The sequence below is a fragment of the Trachypithecus francoisi genome, unplaced genomic scaffold (assembly GCF_009764315.1).
Source record: "Trachypithecus francoisi isolate TF-2019V2 unplaced genomic scaffold, Tfra_2.0 Lachesis_group12, whole genome shotgun sequence".
NCBI lineage: Eukaryota > Metazoa > Chordata > Mammalia > Primates > Cercopithecidae > Trachypithecus > Trachypithecus francoisi.
Window position 1 is genome coordinate 21,619,620 of NW_022681457.1, and position 17,220 is coordinate 21,636,839.

Consider the following 17,220-nt stretch of genomic DNA (forward strand, 5'->3'; position numbering starts at 1 on the left):
TTGCTGACAGCTTGAATTTTCTCTCTGATAACAAGGTATGGTTACCTTGGGTCTCATGGGGGAAGTGATGGAGTGGAAAGTCTGAATTAAGGGCAGATGGTTTGGGGCAGCTGCTATGAAGAGTAGAAGAAGGATAAGCAGAAAAATAAGATAGGTTGGCTGGGCCAACTGAGTGGCCAGTTAAGGTTAAAGACCATTGATTTTTGTGAAATCAATTTGAGAGGATGAGTGGCATTTCACCCAGTAGTCCTCATGGACATGTAGAGAAGGCAGACAGTGAGGCTTACACAGAACTGGAGCTTTGCCAGACAAACACACACAAATGATAATAGTGCAAGACAGGAGTATGAGAAGGAGAGTGTATATTTGACAAATGTTTTTTGCAATGAGAGAAGACATATATGTTCCCTGCCTTCAAGAAATTTAAATTTCATTTGGTTGTCCAAAAATAACACAAACAATAAAGCTAACAACTGGTAAAACTAGATTCTAGAAATCAGAATAGTGATTACCTTTGAGGGGAGATGTATAGCCCAGAAGAAAGCATAACGGGGATTCTGTGATTCTGGTACTATTTTGTTTCTTGATCTGGGTGTTTGTTGCATGAGTATATCATGTTTGTGAAAATTCAGTGAGTGGTAGACTTATGATGTATACTTTTATGTAAATATAGGTATGTTGTATTTCTATAAAGTATTAAATTGGTATAAAATTTACATAAGTAATATGAAACATATCCACTTAGCATATAAATGAATGTCAAATGAACATTATGAAGATTCAGTACTATTTGAAGTTCATAAGAAATGAATAACTATAGTTTGCAATGGTTACAAAAATAATATTATTGCTGAACATTTAATGTGACAGCCACACTATACTTATTTATATATATTAGATTATATATTTCTTAAATCAACCCTATCGTCAGATGTTCCTATTATTCTTATTTTAGGATGAAGAAATTAAGGCCAGGAAAGTTGATATGATTGGCCTAATTCTATTTACATGGCTTTTCAGTAGTGGAGCCAGGATTTAAACCTGTCTACTTCATTGCACAGACTCAGATCCTGTTGGCAGTAGAGTCAGAGGAAGGTCCATGGAAGTTTGTGATTATGTGAGGAGCTGAAAGTACAGGAGCAACTAACCAAAGTAGGAAATGCAGGATTTGAAGGCAAAAATGGTCATTGGGCAGGGTAGTTAACTCTTTTGGATAAAGGCAGGGACAATGGATTATCTTTGCTTTAATTATCTTCGAGATCTTTTTGTGGGCAGTGTCAGGACAGAATTGCTTGAGAAATGTAAAATGTATCTGCCTGTCTTTTAAAACAGTTCCTGTAGATGTAAAACCGAAAATAACATGTTAAATCTGTTTCAAGTAAAAGCTGTATTTTTTTTTAAAAAAACATAGCACTTTGAAAATTATCAAGAAAAATGACTCTCTAGCTGAGAAACGGCGTGTGTCTGTGGTTAGCACAAACAATTTGTCAACACGCATTGGTTGTTATGTTGTTCACAAACTCACAGTTCTTTCTTCTAGGCTTGTGTACTATCTACCTATATTACTGAAAATAGACATTTGCCATTTCAAAAGAAGGAAAAAAACCAAAAACCAAAAAACAAAAAACACCATCAATACTATCTTGGAAGCAAGACACAGCTAGCTTCCGCGTATGTACTTCTGACCTCAGCTGCTGCTCTGGGGGTGCCGTGAAGAGTTTAGTGTCATCCAGGAATGAGAGCAATTAGAGAGGATTACTGTGTTGCTGGATGATAAATAAATAAGGAGAAAACTGTTCAATCGTTCCCTCTCTCACCGGGCTCTTTTTGCAAATCAGCCCATTAGAGTCACCCTCCATTAGAGCACAGAGTCTCAGGGTTAGAAAGAAAGATTGCAAAGGCGTCTAGTAGCATCCTCTGCCCAAAGCAAGGTAGGGATCCCCCGCTGGCCCCACCTCCCATATAACTCCAGCTCACCAGATCTCACATTTGATTTGGATTACACCCCTGCCGAGAACATAAAATCTCAAATGAAGGACCCAGGGGGCTCAGCAAAAGGTCACCAGATGCCATCTTAAAGGTCTGCCAGCCTTGGCAGCGACTCAGTGCCACCAATTTCCAACTGTGCGCCATCTAACAGGCCCTAAACCCTCTGGAGAAGACAGCCTAGAGTGTGCCAACACAGTGAATGGGGATCTAATTTCAGTAAATGAAAGTGTGTTCTTATTTGTAAGTAATAAGAGATAATCAAGACAACCAGACTTTTCTCTTTTTAAAAAGACAATAAAAAATAAAATCGGAGATGGGAGGGGAGTACAGCTGAAAAAGCTCACCAAACTCCACAGGGAAGCTGAAATGCGAAGCCTGTGCTAATGTAGCTAATGTTATTGTGTTGAAGTATGAAGGTTTTTTGTTTATTTCCTTTTTTTATGTCATGGAGCCATACCATGTACTATTATCATAGAAATTTAGTCTTCGAAAAGAGCATAAAAATACTTTCATTCAACTCTTGAACTCGTACTTGAATCATTTCTTTATCAATGTAATTATTTTAGCTAATATGTTCTATCTAAATGCTTACGTGTCAGTCACCACACATAAATTCTTTCATGTTGTGTGACTTTGGGAATATCTGATTTTCAGGTTCTCAGCTGCAAGATGAGAAAAAATAATCCTTATCAAGATAAAATGTATAAAATATTGAGCACCCAGTCTAGTGTTCCTTCCCCAGCCCTTGACAAATAGTAACTCTATGTTAATCATAAATTAAAGTGCTAGCTCCTTTATACACACACTCCTCATCACTAAGGTACAAAGGGATGTTTCTTTCTCTGGACCCCCAAAACTTCCTTTATTGACAGACAAAACTGAAGGTCAAAGGTCAAGGTTTTGTAGTAGACAGGAACTGAAGAAAATCTATTTAAATAGATAAAAGAGATATAATTAATGCAATCTATCTGACCACCTCATTATTTACCAATCACAGTAAATACAAATTTGATAAATCACCCTGCCTTTAAAAAACAAATATTAAGTAGTATTAAAAATCTGTTCTGATAAAGCAGGATTCTTCTCAATCATATTCCTTAATTTTACAGAAAAAAACCAAACAACCCAAACATTGTCGCATCATGATGTCCTCAGGTGGATTACACCCAAGAGCTTTATAGACAGTGCAGCTTTGCCAGTCTGGAGCCAATGTTTATTGGCTAAAATGTAAATCTTGGAACCAATCTTTAATGACTTGAAATTTAATGTCTTTTGCACTTGCATTCTCTCCTGTTTTGCTTTTGCAAGTCTAAGCAAAATGACTGTGCAACTGCCTGGCCTCTTCACCAATGATCTCTGTGCTGTAGGGCAGTTTCTGAGCCAGGTCTTCTATCCATACTCTGAGAGGATGCAGCATAAACAGTTCTCTCTCTGCATCACGTCTGGATTCATCCACATGGTCTATGGGAATGAGGAGCAATCATTATTGCTATGTTATTTTGTTTAATCAGGTTGAACTAAATCAGGAATATATAAAAAGATGATGGATTTTTAAAAATACTCTATCAATATAAATTTGTTATCTCAAAATCTTAGCTGGCAAAACTAAAGGTGGCCAAATATTTTATCTCTTTACAAAAAGCTTCCATATACACACACGAGAAGTTTTATTTTGTTTTTAAAACAAAGATTGATTGTAATCAACCTTTCTAACCTCTTAAAATTTTTTTTTCAATTGACAAAATAATGCAGATATCTTTACAGGCCAGTACTTCTATCTCTACACCAACATTTGAAATGTCTAATGGTGTTTCATTATATAGATATACAAGAGTTTATTTAACTTGTCCTATATTGTTAAACATTAATTTGGTTTCCAAATTTTTATTAATTTAAATGTTGCTGCTCTGCTGGAGATGTTTCTTTGGCACCTATATCCTCACCATCCTTCTCAACCCCAGAAAATTGATCTCTGTGGTCTTACTTTATCAACAGTGCCCATGAGGCCAGGCATAGTGGCTCATGCTTACAATCTCATACTTTGGGAGGCCTAGGTAAGAAGACCACTTGAAGCCAGGGGCTCCAGACCAGCCTGGACAACATGGCCAGACCCTATCTACCAAAAAAAAAAAAAAAAATTAGCCGGGCATTGTGGTGCACACCTGTAGTTCTAGTTACTTGGGAAGCTGAGGCAGGAGAATTGGTTGAGCCCAGAAGTTCCAGGCTGCAATGAGCTATGATCCCTCCATTGTATTCCAGCCTGGGTGATGGACAGAGATCCTGTCTCTAAGAAAAGCAGTGCCTATGTCTTATGATTCTGAGTGGTTTGGGCCAATGGGTAGCCCTGGCAGGAGGAGGTTCCCTCCCTGAAAGGTTGACTCAGGCTACCTGTGTCTCTTGGCCAAAAGTCACTACTTTTCTCAAGATGGCCCGAGCTGCAGAATGCTATCTTTTCTTGGTTTCGGTAACATTCTGCTCCTCTCCTCTCTTCAGACCTAATGCTCCTACCAACCTTGTGGCTGCTAGCCCATGATTCCTGCACCACACCTTGCAGTTCTCTTAATCTCAGCATACGTTTTTGTAATTACTCCTTTTAAACTAAAGCCATCCTGGTTTGAGTGTATAATCTGTTTCCTATTGGGACCCAGACACAACACACATTTTTGTGTAAATCTTTGAAACCAAATCATTACACCCATCCATAATCATTTCCACAGACTGATTCATAGATACAGATCTTATGCCAAAGGACATATACTTTTAAGGCTTTCAATAAGTATACTTTAAAAAACACAGTATCATATGAGTATTTTCTCTAAACACCTGCTAGCATTGGGTATCTCCATTATAAAACATTCCTAATTTGATTTGTAAAAAATAATATCTCATTACTGTTTACATTTCTTTTATTATCATGCATGTCAAATATACACCCACATATCTGTTGTTCCTTTTTATTTCTTCTATTTCCTGTCTAGGTCTATTGCCAATTATTGAAATGAGGCTGTTCATCTTTTTCCCATCGATTTGGAAAAGCTCTTTATGCATTTAGGAGTTACTTATTTTTCTGTCACATGTGTTGTAAACAGTATTTTGTTTTTCACTTTGACTTTGTATTATATTTTTAAAAATATATAGAATTCAAATGGCAAAAATAACTGTTACCTCATAGTCTCAATATTTGGGATCAACAGGCACTTGTAAGTTTTCTAAAACATTTATTTAATGTTTGCTCACATAATGCCCTGTACTCTTATTTACAGACTTATGACTAGAACAACAGTATGTTATGCTTCTTTATACGTCTCACAGTGCCTAAAATAAACACACAAATGACAACAAACAAAAATTATTCCAGGATATTAATACAGAAGCAGTTTAATGCAGTGAAAAGGGCTTAATAGAAGTATGATTTTAGCCTACTGCTTTATCATTTTGAACTTGTAAAAATGGAGATAAGTATCTTCTGTGATGTTATTGTTCAGTTTTAATGAGAGATTGAGTTCATAGATATTCAGCTATTGTGTAGATTGTCTAGTGAGAAAAGTAATAAACAAAGATAAGGCTTATTGATCAGTTGTTTCTAAAAAATAATAAATGGGATACTTGAATTTTTCAATCACAAAATTTATCCATACTTTATGTATGGACTATAATTAGTCAGTGCTTCCATCTCCTGCCTGGATTATCATAACTCTTTAAATGTTTTCTCTCTTTTTATTAGTGTCACTCCCAAGTTACTCACCACTTAACAGACAGAAGCAGCCTTTAGAAAATAGTAATACAATGTGAGCAGCATTGCTCTCAATTTTCCAGTGGTTTCCCATTCTACATGGAACAAAATCCAAAGTTCCTACTATGGTCCTACTGGCTTCTCTGCCCTTATTTCCTGCTCCTCTCCCCGTTCCCCACTGTGCTCCACAAACAATGGCTTTCCTGCTCTTTCTTAAACATACCAACGGGCTTTATTCTGACTATTCTTTCTCCTTAGAATGCTCTTTCTTCAGATATTTGCATGATTTACTTTCTCTGTATGTCTGTGGAGTCACTAGGATGTAGGTGAATACCTGTGTATCACTTGGTGCAGGCTGGACCTCAGTGGCAGGAAAGCAGCAGGTACATGGGTTCCCTGATCCTGAGCACTGTGCTCCTGCTGAGGGATGGTATTCTAGTTTTTAAGAGTATATTCTAGTTTTAAGAGATGGCCAATACTGAGTGTCAACTTGATTGGATTAAAGAATGCAAATTATTGATCTTGGGTGTATCTGTGAGGGTGTTTGGTCAAAGGAGATTAACATTTGAGTCAGTGGGCTGGGAGAGGCAGACCCACCCTTGATCTGGGTGGGTACCATCTAATCAGCTGCCAGTGCAGCTAGAATATAAAGCAGGCAGAAAAAACTCTAGACTGGCCTGGCCTCTCAGCCTACATCTTTCTCTCATGCTGGATGCTTCCTGCCGTCCAACATCAAAGTCCAAGTTCTTCAGTTTTGGGACTCAGACTGGCTCTCCTTGCTCTTCAGCTTGCAGATGGCCTATTGTGGGACCCTGTGATCATGTGAATTAATAAACTACCCTTTATATATAATAGGATACATATATATATATATAACTAATAGGACATATATGATATATAGATATATATTATATATAGATATAGATACATATCCTATTTGTTCTGCCCCCTAGAGAACCCTGACTAATACAATGAGGCAAGCATGAGGCAACCTTATACAAAAAGAAGAAAACATTTATTGGGCTCCAGGCAGTCAAGTTAGGTGCCATCGGTTTGTAGCAGTAAATGAGAATGTCAGATGCCCAATAATGGGCAAACTTGAGACCTGTGAATAGTTGCAGACTCTTTTTCTTGAGCAGGGGAGGGAAGAAGATACTACCAACTTTATGGAGAGTTTAAATCTGGTAGAGCCATACCCACGCAGACGAAGGCTGGGCTAGTCTTAGCTCACCGATAGCTAACCTGGGATAATTCTCATTGCATAATTCTAGCTGTTTATCTCCGCACAGTCTCAGTTCAAATGTCTCTTGCTCAGAGACAGCTTCTGGGACCTTTAAGAGCTGATAGATCCTCATGTTCCTTTATTTTTCCTTATTGCACTATGCCTACATGAACAATCATTGTTCATCTGTCTATCTTGTGTTTCCCATCACTAGAACTTTAGGTACACTTCTGTGTCTCCATGGCTTGGCACTCAGTAGGTGCTCAGTTAATATTTGTGCAAAGGAAGTTGATGGAATTCCCTATATACATTAATTTCTAAAACTGTTAACGTTAACACTTAAAGAAGTTTAAGACAAGTCACAAAGAATTTGTTATTATAAAGGGTTTGGGGCGATTCAAAAATGACAGAATATGAGCTTTAGGAGAGTCACGTGGGAAAATACCAGAACTTTGCATATCTTGGGTGTAAATATCAATGCAAATTACAGGCATACCTCAGAGATTTGTGGTTTGGTTCCAGAGTGCTGTAATAAAGCAAATATCACAATAAAGTGATTCACATATTTTTTTTGGTTTGCTGGTGCACATAAAAGTCATGTTTACACTATACTGTAGTCTATTATGTTTGCAATAGCATTGTCTAAAAAACAATGCACATACCTTAGTTAAAAATACTTTATTGTTAAAATATGCTAATAATCATCTGTGAGCCTTTAGCAAGTCCTCATCTTTTTGCTTGTGGAGGGGCTTGCCTCGATGATGCCTGCTTACTAATGAGGATGGTAGTTGCTGTAGGTTGCGGTAGTTGCGCAATTTCTTAAGACAACAATAAAGTTTTCTGCATCCATTGATTCATCATTTTACAAAAGATTTCTCTGTAGCATATGATGCTGTTTGATAGCATTTTACCCACAGGGAACCTTCTTTCAAAATTGGAATCAATCCTCTCAATTACTGCCACTGCTTTATCAACTAAGTTTATATGATATTCTAAATCCTTTGTTGTCAATTCAACAATGCTGACAGCATCTTCACCTGGAGAGTTGATTCTATCTCAAAAAACCACTTTCTTTACTCATCTGTAAGGAGCAACTCCTCATCTACTCAAGTTTTATCATGAGATTGCAGAAATTCAGTCACATCTTTAGGCTTCACTTCTAATTCTAGTTCTCTTATTATTTTCACCCCACCTGCAGTGATTCCTCCACTGAAGTCTTGGAACCCTCAAAGTCATTCATGAGAGTTGGAATCAACTTATTCCAAACTCTTCTTAATGTTGCTATTTTGACATCCTCCCATGAATCACAAATGTTCTTTTTTTAATTATATTTTAAGTTCTGGGATACATGTGCAGAATGTGTAGGTTTGTTACATAGGTATACACGTGCCACGGTGGTTTGCTGCACCCATCAACCCATCACCTACATTAGGTATTTTTACTAATGCTAACTCTCCCCTTCCCCCCGCCACCACTGACAGGCCCCAGTGTGTGATGTCCCCCTCCCTGTGTCCATGTGTTTTCATTGTTCAACTCCCACTTATGAGTGAGAACATGTGGTGTTTAGTTTCCTGTTCCTGTGTTAGTTTGCTGAGAATGATGGTTTCCAGCTTCGTCCGTGTCCCCGCAAAAGACGTGAACTCATCCTTTTTATGGCTGCATAATATTTCATGGTGCATATGTGCCACATTTTCTTTATCCAGTCTATCATTGATTGGCATTTGGGTTGGTCCCAAGTCTTTGCTATTGTGAACAGTGCTGCAATAAACATACATGTGCATGTATCTTTATAGTAGAATGATTTATAATCCTTTGGGTAGATACCCAGTAATGGGATTGCTGGGTCAAATGGTATTTCTGGTTCTAAATCCTTGAGGAATCACCACACTGTCTTCCACAATGGTTGAACTAATTTACACTCTCCCCCAACAGTATAAAAGCATTCCTATTTCTCCACATCTTCACCAGCATCTGTTGTTTCCTGACTTTTCAATGACTGTCATTCTAACTGGTGTGAGATAGTATCTCATTGTGGTTTTGATTTACATTCCTCTAATTACCAGAGATGATGAGCTTTCTTTCATATGTTTGTTGGCTGCATAAATGTCTTCTTTTGAGAAGTGTCTGATCATGTCCTTTGCCCACTTTTTGATGGGATTGTTTTTTTCTTGTAAATTTATTTAAGTCCCTTGTAGATTCCGGATATTAGCCCTTTGTCAGATGGATAGATTGCAAAATTTTTCTCCCATTCTGTAGATTGCCTGTTCACACTGATGGTAGTTTATTTTGCTGTGCAGAAGCTCTTTAATTTAATTGGGTCCCATTTGTCAATTTTGGCTTTTGTTGTAATTATTTTTGGTGTTTTAGTCATGAAGTCTCTACCCATGCCTATGTCCTGAATGGTATTGCCTAGGTTTTCTTCCAGGGTTTTTATGATTTTATGTTTTACATTTAAGTCTTTAATCCATCTTGAATTAATTTCTGTATAAGGTGTAAGGAAGGAGTCCAATTTCCGTTTCCGGCACGTGGCTAGCCAGGTTTCCCAGCACCATCTATTAAGGGACATCTTTTCCTCATTACTTGTTTTTGTCAGGTTTGTTGAAGATCAGATGGTTGTAGATGTGTGGTGTTATTTCTGAGACCTCTGTTCTGTTCAATGGATCTTTCATAATGCCCTCTGCTGCCCCAATGTTTAGTGCGCCAGTGTCCCTCCTAAAATGTGGCATCCAGAATGAAGTGTGCAGTACTCTACTGAGTTCTGCGTGGAGTGAGCCTCCACATCTCTCTATCTGAATACCCTTGATTCATGCTAAGCTCAAACACAGGCAATACTGGAACATTTATTCCATATAACCATTTCCATGTACACTTCTCCAAAGATAGCCTTTGCCTATATTTCTCTTCATTTAATCTTGTTGCTTGTAGCTTATTTCCCTGCCAAAGCTTCTTAGCTTTCTGCTACCTATGGGTTTACTAAAACAATTGTCTATCTTCCTTTGATTGTGTATTAAAAACTGTTGAATAAGAGCAGGGTCACACATACAAATCCTCCCCACCTCCAGAAAGTTGTGTTTATATCAATTGTTCCATCACAACTTGGTGGTGTATCACCTATCTCAACACTATCCAGTCTAGAGCTCACTGCCTTGTTTCAGGCCTTTGTGAGAAAGATGTGCCCAATGACTCACCAAAACCAACACATACTTTCTTTATCATTCTCTTCATTTGGACTGCAATAATCTTGTCAATGATGAGAATGGAACCAGTTTGGCATAATCTATTTTTAGTTAATGCATACCTCCTCTTGGTGATCATTACTTTCATGTTTTATTATCACAACTAATTTAATTTTTTGGCCTACAGTTTTGGCAGGGATTGTCCACCAACCTCTGGCTCTGTGGTACTATTACTAGCTTCTATCCCCTTTTTGAAAATGAGAATATTTGTCTCCTATCACATGGCATGTTACTCATCAGGGTTCCATAGTAACATCTGGATGTTATTTTAACAGCATGGGCCTTTAGATTTGGATTTATTTAAAGCTACTAAGTATTATCTTTCTAGATCTTTATTTTTCTTCGTAGCCATGTTACTCTAATTTATTTAATAGGCTTTACCATGTACAAGATTTTATCCTCTGTGCTAGGGATATAGTTGTGCACATACAATTTACAGTAAAATAGAGAGACAGAAATGCATAGGAAGTTGTAAGCATGTATTATTCCTTACGGGCATTATAGGAGGCTCCAGGTAGGGCAGGCAAATGTGTGTCTGGTGGTGGCAACATGTCATTAGATTTTATTTTAGAAAGATCACACTGGCCATACCTGAGAATGGGGCTTCTCAAACTGGAATGTGTGGAGGAGTCACCTGAAAATTCAGGTTTAAAGTAAGATTCTGACTCAATATATCAGGAAGGGAGCTGAGGTTCTGTTTCTAACAAGTTCCCAGCTGAGACTTGTGCTGGAAATCCATGGACTACACATTCAGGAGCAAAGCTGCAGAGGAGTCAGTTAGAGAGTGTGAAGATTAGAGACAGGGAACTAGGTTGGAAGGCGGTTATAGTGACCTAGGAGGAAGATGATGATGGCACACATAAGGGGAAACTTATCTCACTCCTTGAAGCCTGCAGATTAATCTGTTTTGCTCTTTTGTGAAAAATATGTATACTAAATATAAGTATTTTTCTTTGATCTGTGAACAATTATACACGTTAACTTAAGGAAAGAGGGAAGGCGAGCTCCATTCCAGTCTTAGTTCTTAATAACCAGCGTGGAACTTCAGGGGCTTACTTTAAGACCACTGAGGCCTTAGTTATCTCACCTCATCTGTAAAATGGGAGGCTGGTTGTTATGGGTTGAACTGTGGCCCTGCCAAGATTCCTGTGTTGATATTCTACCCCCCATACCTCAGTATATGACCTTATTTGGAAACAGGATTATTACAGATATAATGAGTTGAGATGAGGTCATACTGGATTAGGGTGGGCCCCTAATGTAGTTGACTGATGTCTTTACATAAAGGGGCAATTTAGACACAGATGCAGATGCAGGGAGAAAGCCATGTAAAGCTTGAAGATATGCTGCCACAAGTCAAGGAACTGCCAGAAGCAAGGGAGCACCTAGGACACATAGGTCCTTCCCTAGCACCTTCGTAGGGATCACAGCTCTATGGACACTTTGACTTCAGACCTCTGGCCTCCAGAACTTGAGACCATGAACTTCTGTTGTTCTCAGTCACCTAGTTTGTGGTACACTATTACAGCAGCCCTAGCAAGCTAATATAGTGGGCTGCATCTAAAAGACCACCTTCAGGTCTGACATACTATCCCATCATCAACACATGTCCTGCAGGAAATCTGAGCTAAATGTGGTTATACGAGAAAATTTCTGTTTTTCTATCCATTATTGATCCATGCTTTTCTTTTAATTCAAATTTTCATTTTGGAGAAACCTTTCTTTTTTGATGTTTACTTACACTTCTTCAGTGGATTTTTATTAATTGATTCAACTTATTCAACCCAAAGAAAACACCCTTCTGGGGCCCTGGTTTATGAGTATAAACACTTTTGGGAAGACAGATTCTGCAGCATGAATGGCATGATAGTGGCGGCACTTTCCTTACCTGAGCAACAAGGAGGCTTTAAGAATTATTTATTTTTAAACATACAAGAATATTTTAGCAATGCACATTACTAATCCTATGTCATCCCAGCAACAGTAACATGAAGTCTATAGGAAACACAGCAAGCAAACAAAATACCCGTCTTACTACTTAAAAAATACCAGCTGTTATAGTATAATAGGAGAGATAGAACTGCATATTTTATTTTATAATTAATTTAGCTGATTTAATGTACTCTTTTATTTTTTGGTTCCTGAAGTTTAGAAAACAAAATGGGGAAAGGCACCTTCCTATAAGATAAAGCTAACTTTTCACTATTTTAAAAATTAAATACTACTCCTTGCTTTCTGTTTAAAAACATACTAAGTTCCATACCCTTGGAAAAAACCAGGGGTTTGGGAGAGAATAAGGCTAAACAAACAACCTAAGGAAGGAACGGAATTAGTAATAATATAGTCTTCCAGGTAGGAGATCTGAGCCAGGTGTCCAAACTAATTCTATTTACTTTTCTTGACAGTGACAGGGATTTGACATATCTCAAAATAATCACTTACCAGATCACAGTGTCTTAGTTTCCTCATCTACAAAACAGACATAAACTGCATCCTAGGCAGAGAATATAAAAAGGATGGCCAGGAGCAGTGGCTCACGCCTGTAATCCCAGCACTTTGGGAGGCCGAGATGGGCAGGTCATGAGATCAGGAGATCGAGACCATCCTGGTTAACATGGTGAAACCCCGTCTCTACTAAAATACAAAAAAAATTTGCCGGGCGTGGTGGCGGGCGCCTGTAGTCCTAGCTACTCGGGAGGCTGAGGCAGGAGAATGGCATGAACCTGGGAGGCGGAGCTTGCAGTGAGCTGCGATTGGGCCACTGCACTCCACCCTAGGCGACAGAGTGAGACCCTGTCTCAAAAAAAAAAAATATATATATATATATATATATATATATATATATAAAGAGAATATAAAAGGGACATCAAGCATTTAACAGAAAGATGTTTGATTTTTTGTTACATGTTTTATATCTATAGAAAGACTTCAATAATAATAGCAGAATTATTTACTAAGCATGTTATTTATAAGACACTGGAAAGGTGCTTTGCATACTTTTTCTCATTTAATCCTCACAATAACCCTATTACTAGATAGGTGTTGTTTTATCCCCACTTCATATATATAGAATCTAAGGCCAAAGATGTTAATTCATTTCCCAATGTCAAAAGGCAAGAAAGAATCAGACCTTAGATTCAATTTCACACCTCTCAGCTCTGTAGGGATCCCGAATGTATGAATCACGTGCTGCAAACCTCAGTTCCTGTGCAATGGCAGCTATTACTAACTGATTATAGCAATCACTTTGGAATCCCTCTAGACCTTACAATACTGATAGTGGGGAAGTAGAACTAATGTGACTTTCTAAAGCCTTATTAAAGCCTGTACTTCATAACAGCAGTCTTGGTGACCGGCATTCAGAGATTTTGATTCGGCAGACCTTGAGCTGATTCCTGAATCTTTATTTTTGAGGACCCTCCTGGTGATTCTGATGATTGCCAGGTTTAGTAAAAATTTCTTCTTGCACCTATGTTCAACGATACCATATCTTTGTATATTTGTTCAGTCTACGAGTTTCTGAAACAGAAGCTAGAGCTGAGGAAATAATCTTAGGAAGGAAAAGCAATCTTTGACTAGCTATTACTTATGGAATGCCTACTATAAGAAAGACAGATCTAGTACTTTCCCTTCTTTTTTGAGCCACTGAAATTCTGCAAGAAAGAGCTAGTCATATTCTTCTGTGCCGAAACATCTAGTGAATATTAGAAATATATGAGTGTCATCTCTTAAATGTGACTGTGATGGGTTTGGAAGAGAAGAAAGAGATCTTAGCCATGATCTGAGAAGCCCAAGCTTAGAAGAGTATCAAATACAAACAGGAGTAAGTGAAAACCTTACAATTTATGATTCTGTATTAATCCTACTCCTTTAATTCACAACAAATTGACTAATAAACCTCCCCCACTCTCCCTAAAATTACTACATGTGGTAGATTACAAGCCCGATGAGAAAAGGCAGCAATGCTCCATTAATATTTATAAATGTCTCAATGCTCATATTTCCCATCTATTTGGAAAATCGGCCCAAGTAATTAAGGAGTATGGGGAATTATAAAGATGAAAAATACTAGGAAAACAGTGCACATGGAAGTTATCAACACGATTTTAACTCTACTGTTGCATCTTAATGACTTCGTTTTCCATGGATGGCATTTTTTTAAGTTTAAATTTCTGGGTGATAAAAAAACAATAAAACTTCATTATCATCCAAGCAACACAGGTATTTTTCAAATATGGACTTACATCTTTGGCTTCTCCACGAGGTACTGAAAGTGTTTACTTCCAATGATTTTCACCATGATCTCAGGCATTGCATTTGATCCACGGGGAGTCTTCCAGGCTGAAGACATGATTCTTTTCAAAATCCCTTCAAATCCTTAGAGGTGAAAATAAGTAAATTGTTCCTCTTGATTTTCCATTAGGGAACTCCATCATCCTTGTCAATAACAACAAGCAATAATAATAGCAGGACAAAGTGTTTCACCTATATTACCTCACTTAACACTCCTAACAAAAGCATGAGAAAGATATTTTTAATCACTATTATCACTTTTGTTTTACAGTTGAGGAAACAGGCAAAATGTAGCTATATGACTTATTCACATCACATCACCTCACCAGTAATTAGCGGACTTGGGAATTTCACCTAAGAGGTCTGCAAAGCAGATCTACTGAGTCATTAGGTGACTCTACCTTCCTGTACTACAAGACATAGGATGGGATTCCGGTGAGGTCAGAGCGGAAACTAGGGCATTAGTGGGACATATGAAGAACCAATATTCAATTCTGATGTTTAGTTTCTCCATTTATAAGATCAGGATAATTCCGGGTCTGTTTTTGGGGACTTGGGGGTGAATCCAAGGAGATAATGCATCTGAAAGGAGACTGAACACAAGAGAGACAGACTTTTGTTGTGATCACTGATCTCTTTCTACAACAATCCAATGAATCTGAAATTGAGCTCCTGCACAAGATAAGCACGGGCTGTTTAAACAGAGTGATGCCAAGGGAAAATCAGAAGTTCAGTAAATCTGGTCACAGCTGAACACTCCCTTTTAGAACCACCCAGAGACTGAAAGCCCTTTAGAAATCATTCTACTCCAAAGGTTCCCTCACAGATTGGAAAACTAAGGCCCAGAGAGGGTGTGTTATTTGACAAAGGTCACAGAGAGAATGAAGGACGGGATTGTTTCCAGTATTTGGGTCTGATGGCTAGACCAGGGTTCTTCCCAAAAGTCCAATACTAAAGACCTGCTGTGCGACCGCAGCCCCTCATTCCGGGGACCTGCAACCTCTTTGCACCTGTCTGGAATCTTCCAGACTCGGAATTCGTGATCCTCAAGTCCCCTCCCTGCCCAGCAGCTGCGTGTCGGTCCTGAGGTCTTTACCCGGAGAGAACAGAGAGGGGTGCTTACCGCTAGGGCAGCGTTCCCACCCTGGCGGCTCAGAGTTGCGCGATCCGTGCTTCTCCCCAGGAAGTTGACGCTCTCAGACCCTGGATACAGGACGGGGCGTCGGGACTGAGCCCAGGAATCCAGCCAATCACAGGGCCCGCGTCGCGGGCGGTGCCTCTTCCGCTCTGGTCGCTAAGGACGCGGAAAGCTGTTTCTGGGCGGGGACCAGGTTTTCCTCCACTGCCGCGGCAATGGAGCCAGGCTATGGCTGCAGATGGGTGAAGGGTCTAGGTGTTTTTGATCTGTGCCTTCTCTTTTCTTCAGAGATATACGGGCATCCTTCTCGCCCATCTCGCTCACCTGTGTGGTCACCCTTGTCCTGCCCTTCCTCTGAGGCTTCATTTCCCTTTGTGAGTTTGCACACAGTTGAGATTCGAACACAATAGGTTCAAATCCAGACGTCTCCACTGCATGGCTTGAGTAAATCCCTTCTTTTCCCTGAGATTGTTTCCTCATCTGTAAAACGGGGCAAAATAATAACAGGGTCCTAACTGGGAGTTGGTGACTAAATTAAATGAAATTGTTGGCCGGGCGCAGGGGTTCATGCCTGTAATCCCAGCACTTTATTAGGCCTAAGTGGGCAGATCACGAGGTCAGGAGATTGAGACCATCCTGGATAACATGGTGAAACCCCGTCTCTACTAAAAATACAAAAAATTAGCCGGGCATGCGCACCTGTAGTCCCAGATACTCGGGAGGCTGAGGCAGGAAAATTGCTTGAACCTGGGAGATGGACCTTGCAGTGAGCCAAGGTCCTACTACTGCACTCCAGCCTGGGGGACAGAGGGAGACTCCGTATCAAACAAACAAACAAAACCAGAATATTATACATTGATAATAATAACGTTGTGTACTATCTCTATGCCAGATCCCTTATGTGAGCTGGATAACTCTCACCTCACAAGTTAATAGTTATAAATAAAATAGTTTCACTTTATTTGAAAGAGAAAAGAAACAAGTTGGGGTATTGATAAATTACTCCAAATCCTACAAAAGCAAGTACAGAGCTAAGATTAGAATATAGATCTGCATATCCTACATTTCCAGTAAGTTGTTATTATGCTAAAATAAACTTCAGCGATAGGCAAAGACACTTTAGATTGACTCCCAAATAGTATTGTTATTTGCATCAACGTAGGCAGCAGCAGCTCTAGCATCCATACCTCTGCCTCCTAACCTCTAGCTGTACTGTGCTTTACAGATAAATGTATCACCCACTGGCACATGCAGCCAGAGATGGACAGCACACTCAGCTCCCCTCTAGGGGCTCATCCTCTAGTGGGTGAGACACATAACCACATTCTACGATATAGAAAGTGCTAAGGGAGCAGAGAAGCAGGGACAGCTCCCTTCTTATTCCTCCCTCCTGGCCTTCACATTGCTTCCAGATCAGTCTTCCCAAGGCCCAACTCTGACAAGTCCCCTCCTCTACCAAACATCTGAAAGATCTCATCAGCCATAGCAGGTGTCTGTGGTTTCAAGACCTTCCACTAACTGACTTCAAGCTAGATCTCTAGCTTGATCTCCCACTACTTCTCCTAGGCCCGTTATGCTGCATCCAACCCAGTTTACTCACTGGCCTGAA

General features: G+C 39.2%; 1 protein-coding gene across 3 annotated transcripts in view; it reads right to left on the reverse strand.

Annotated features, from left to right (window-relative positions):
- CUNH1orf87 (chromosome unknown C1orf87 homolog) overlaps positions 1-15,680 on the reverse strand; it is an 82,131-nt gene extending 66,451 nt beyond the window's left edge. For 2 of the 3 annotated variants that reach the window (XM_033225078.1, XM_033225076.1), the window contains exons 1-2: positions 15,597-15,680; positions 14,425-14,557 (exon numbers count right to left, since the gene is read on the reverse strand). In XM_033225078.1, the coding sequence (XP_033080969.1) occupies positions 14,425-14,531 (107 nt within the window). In that variant the 5' untranslated portion in view covers positions 14,532-14,557; positions 15,597-15,680. Of the gene's footprint in view, positions 1-2,581; positions 2,652-14,424; positions 14,558-15,596 lie in introns of those variants that run through there. The other variant, XM_033225077.1, reaches the window with a different exon arrangement.
- Between the last annotated feature and the right edge of the window lie 1,540 nt (positions 15,681-17,220).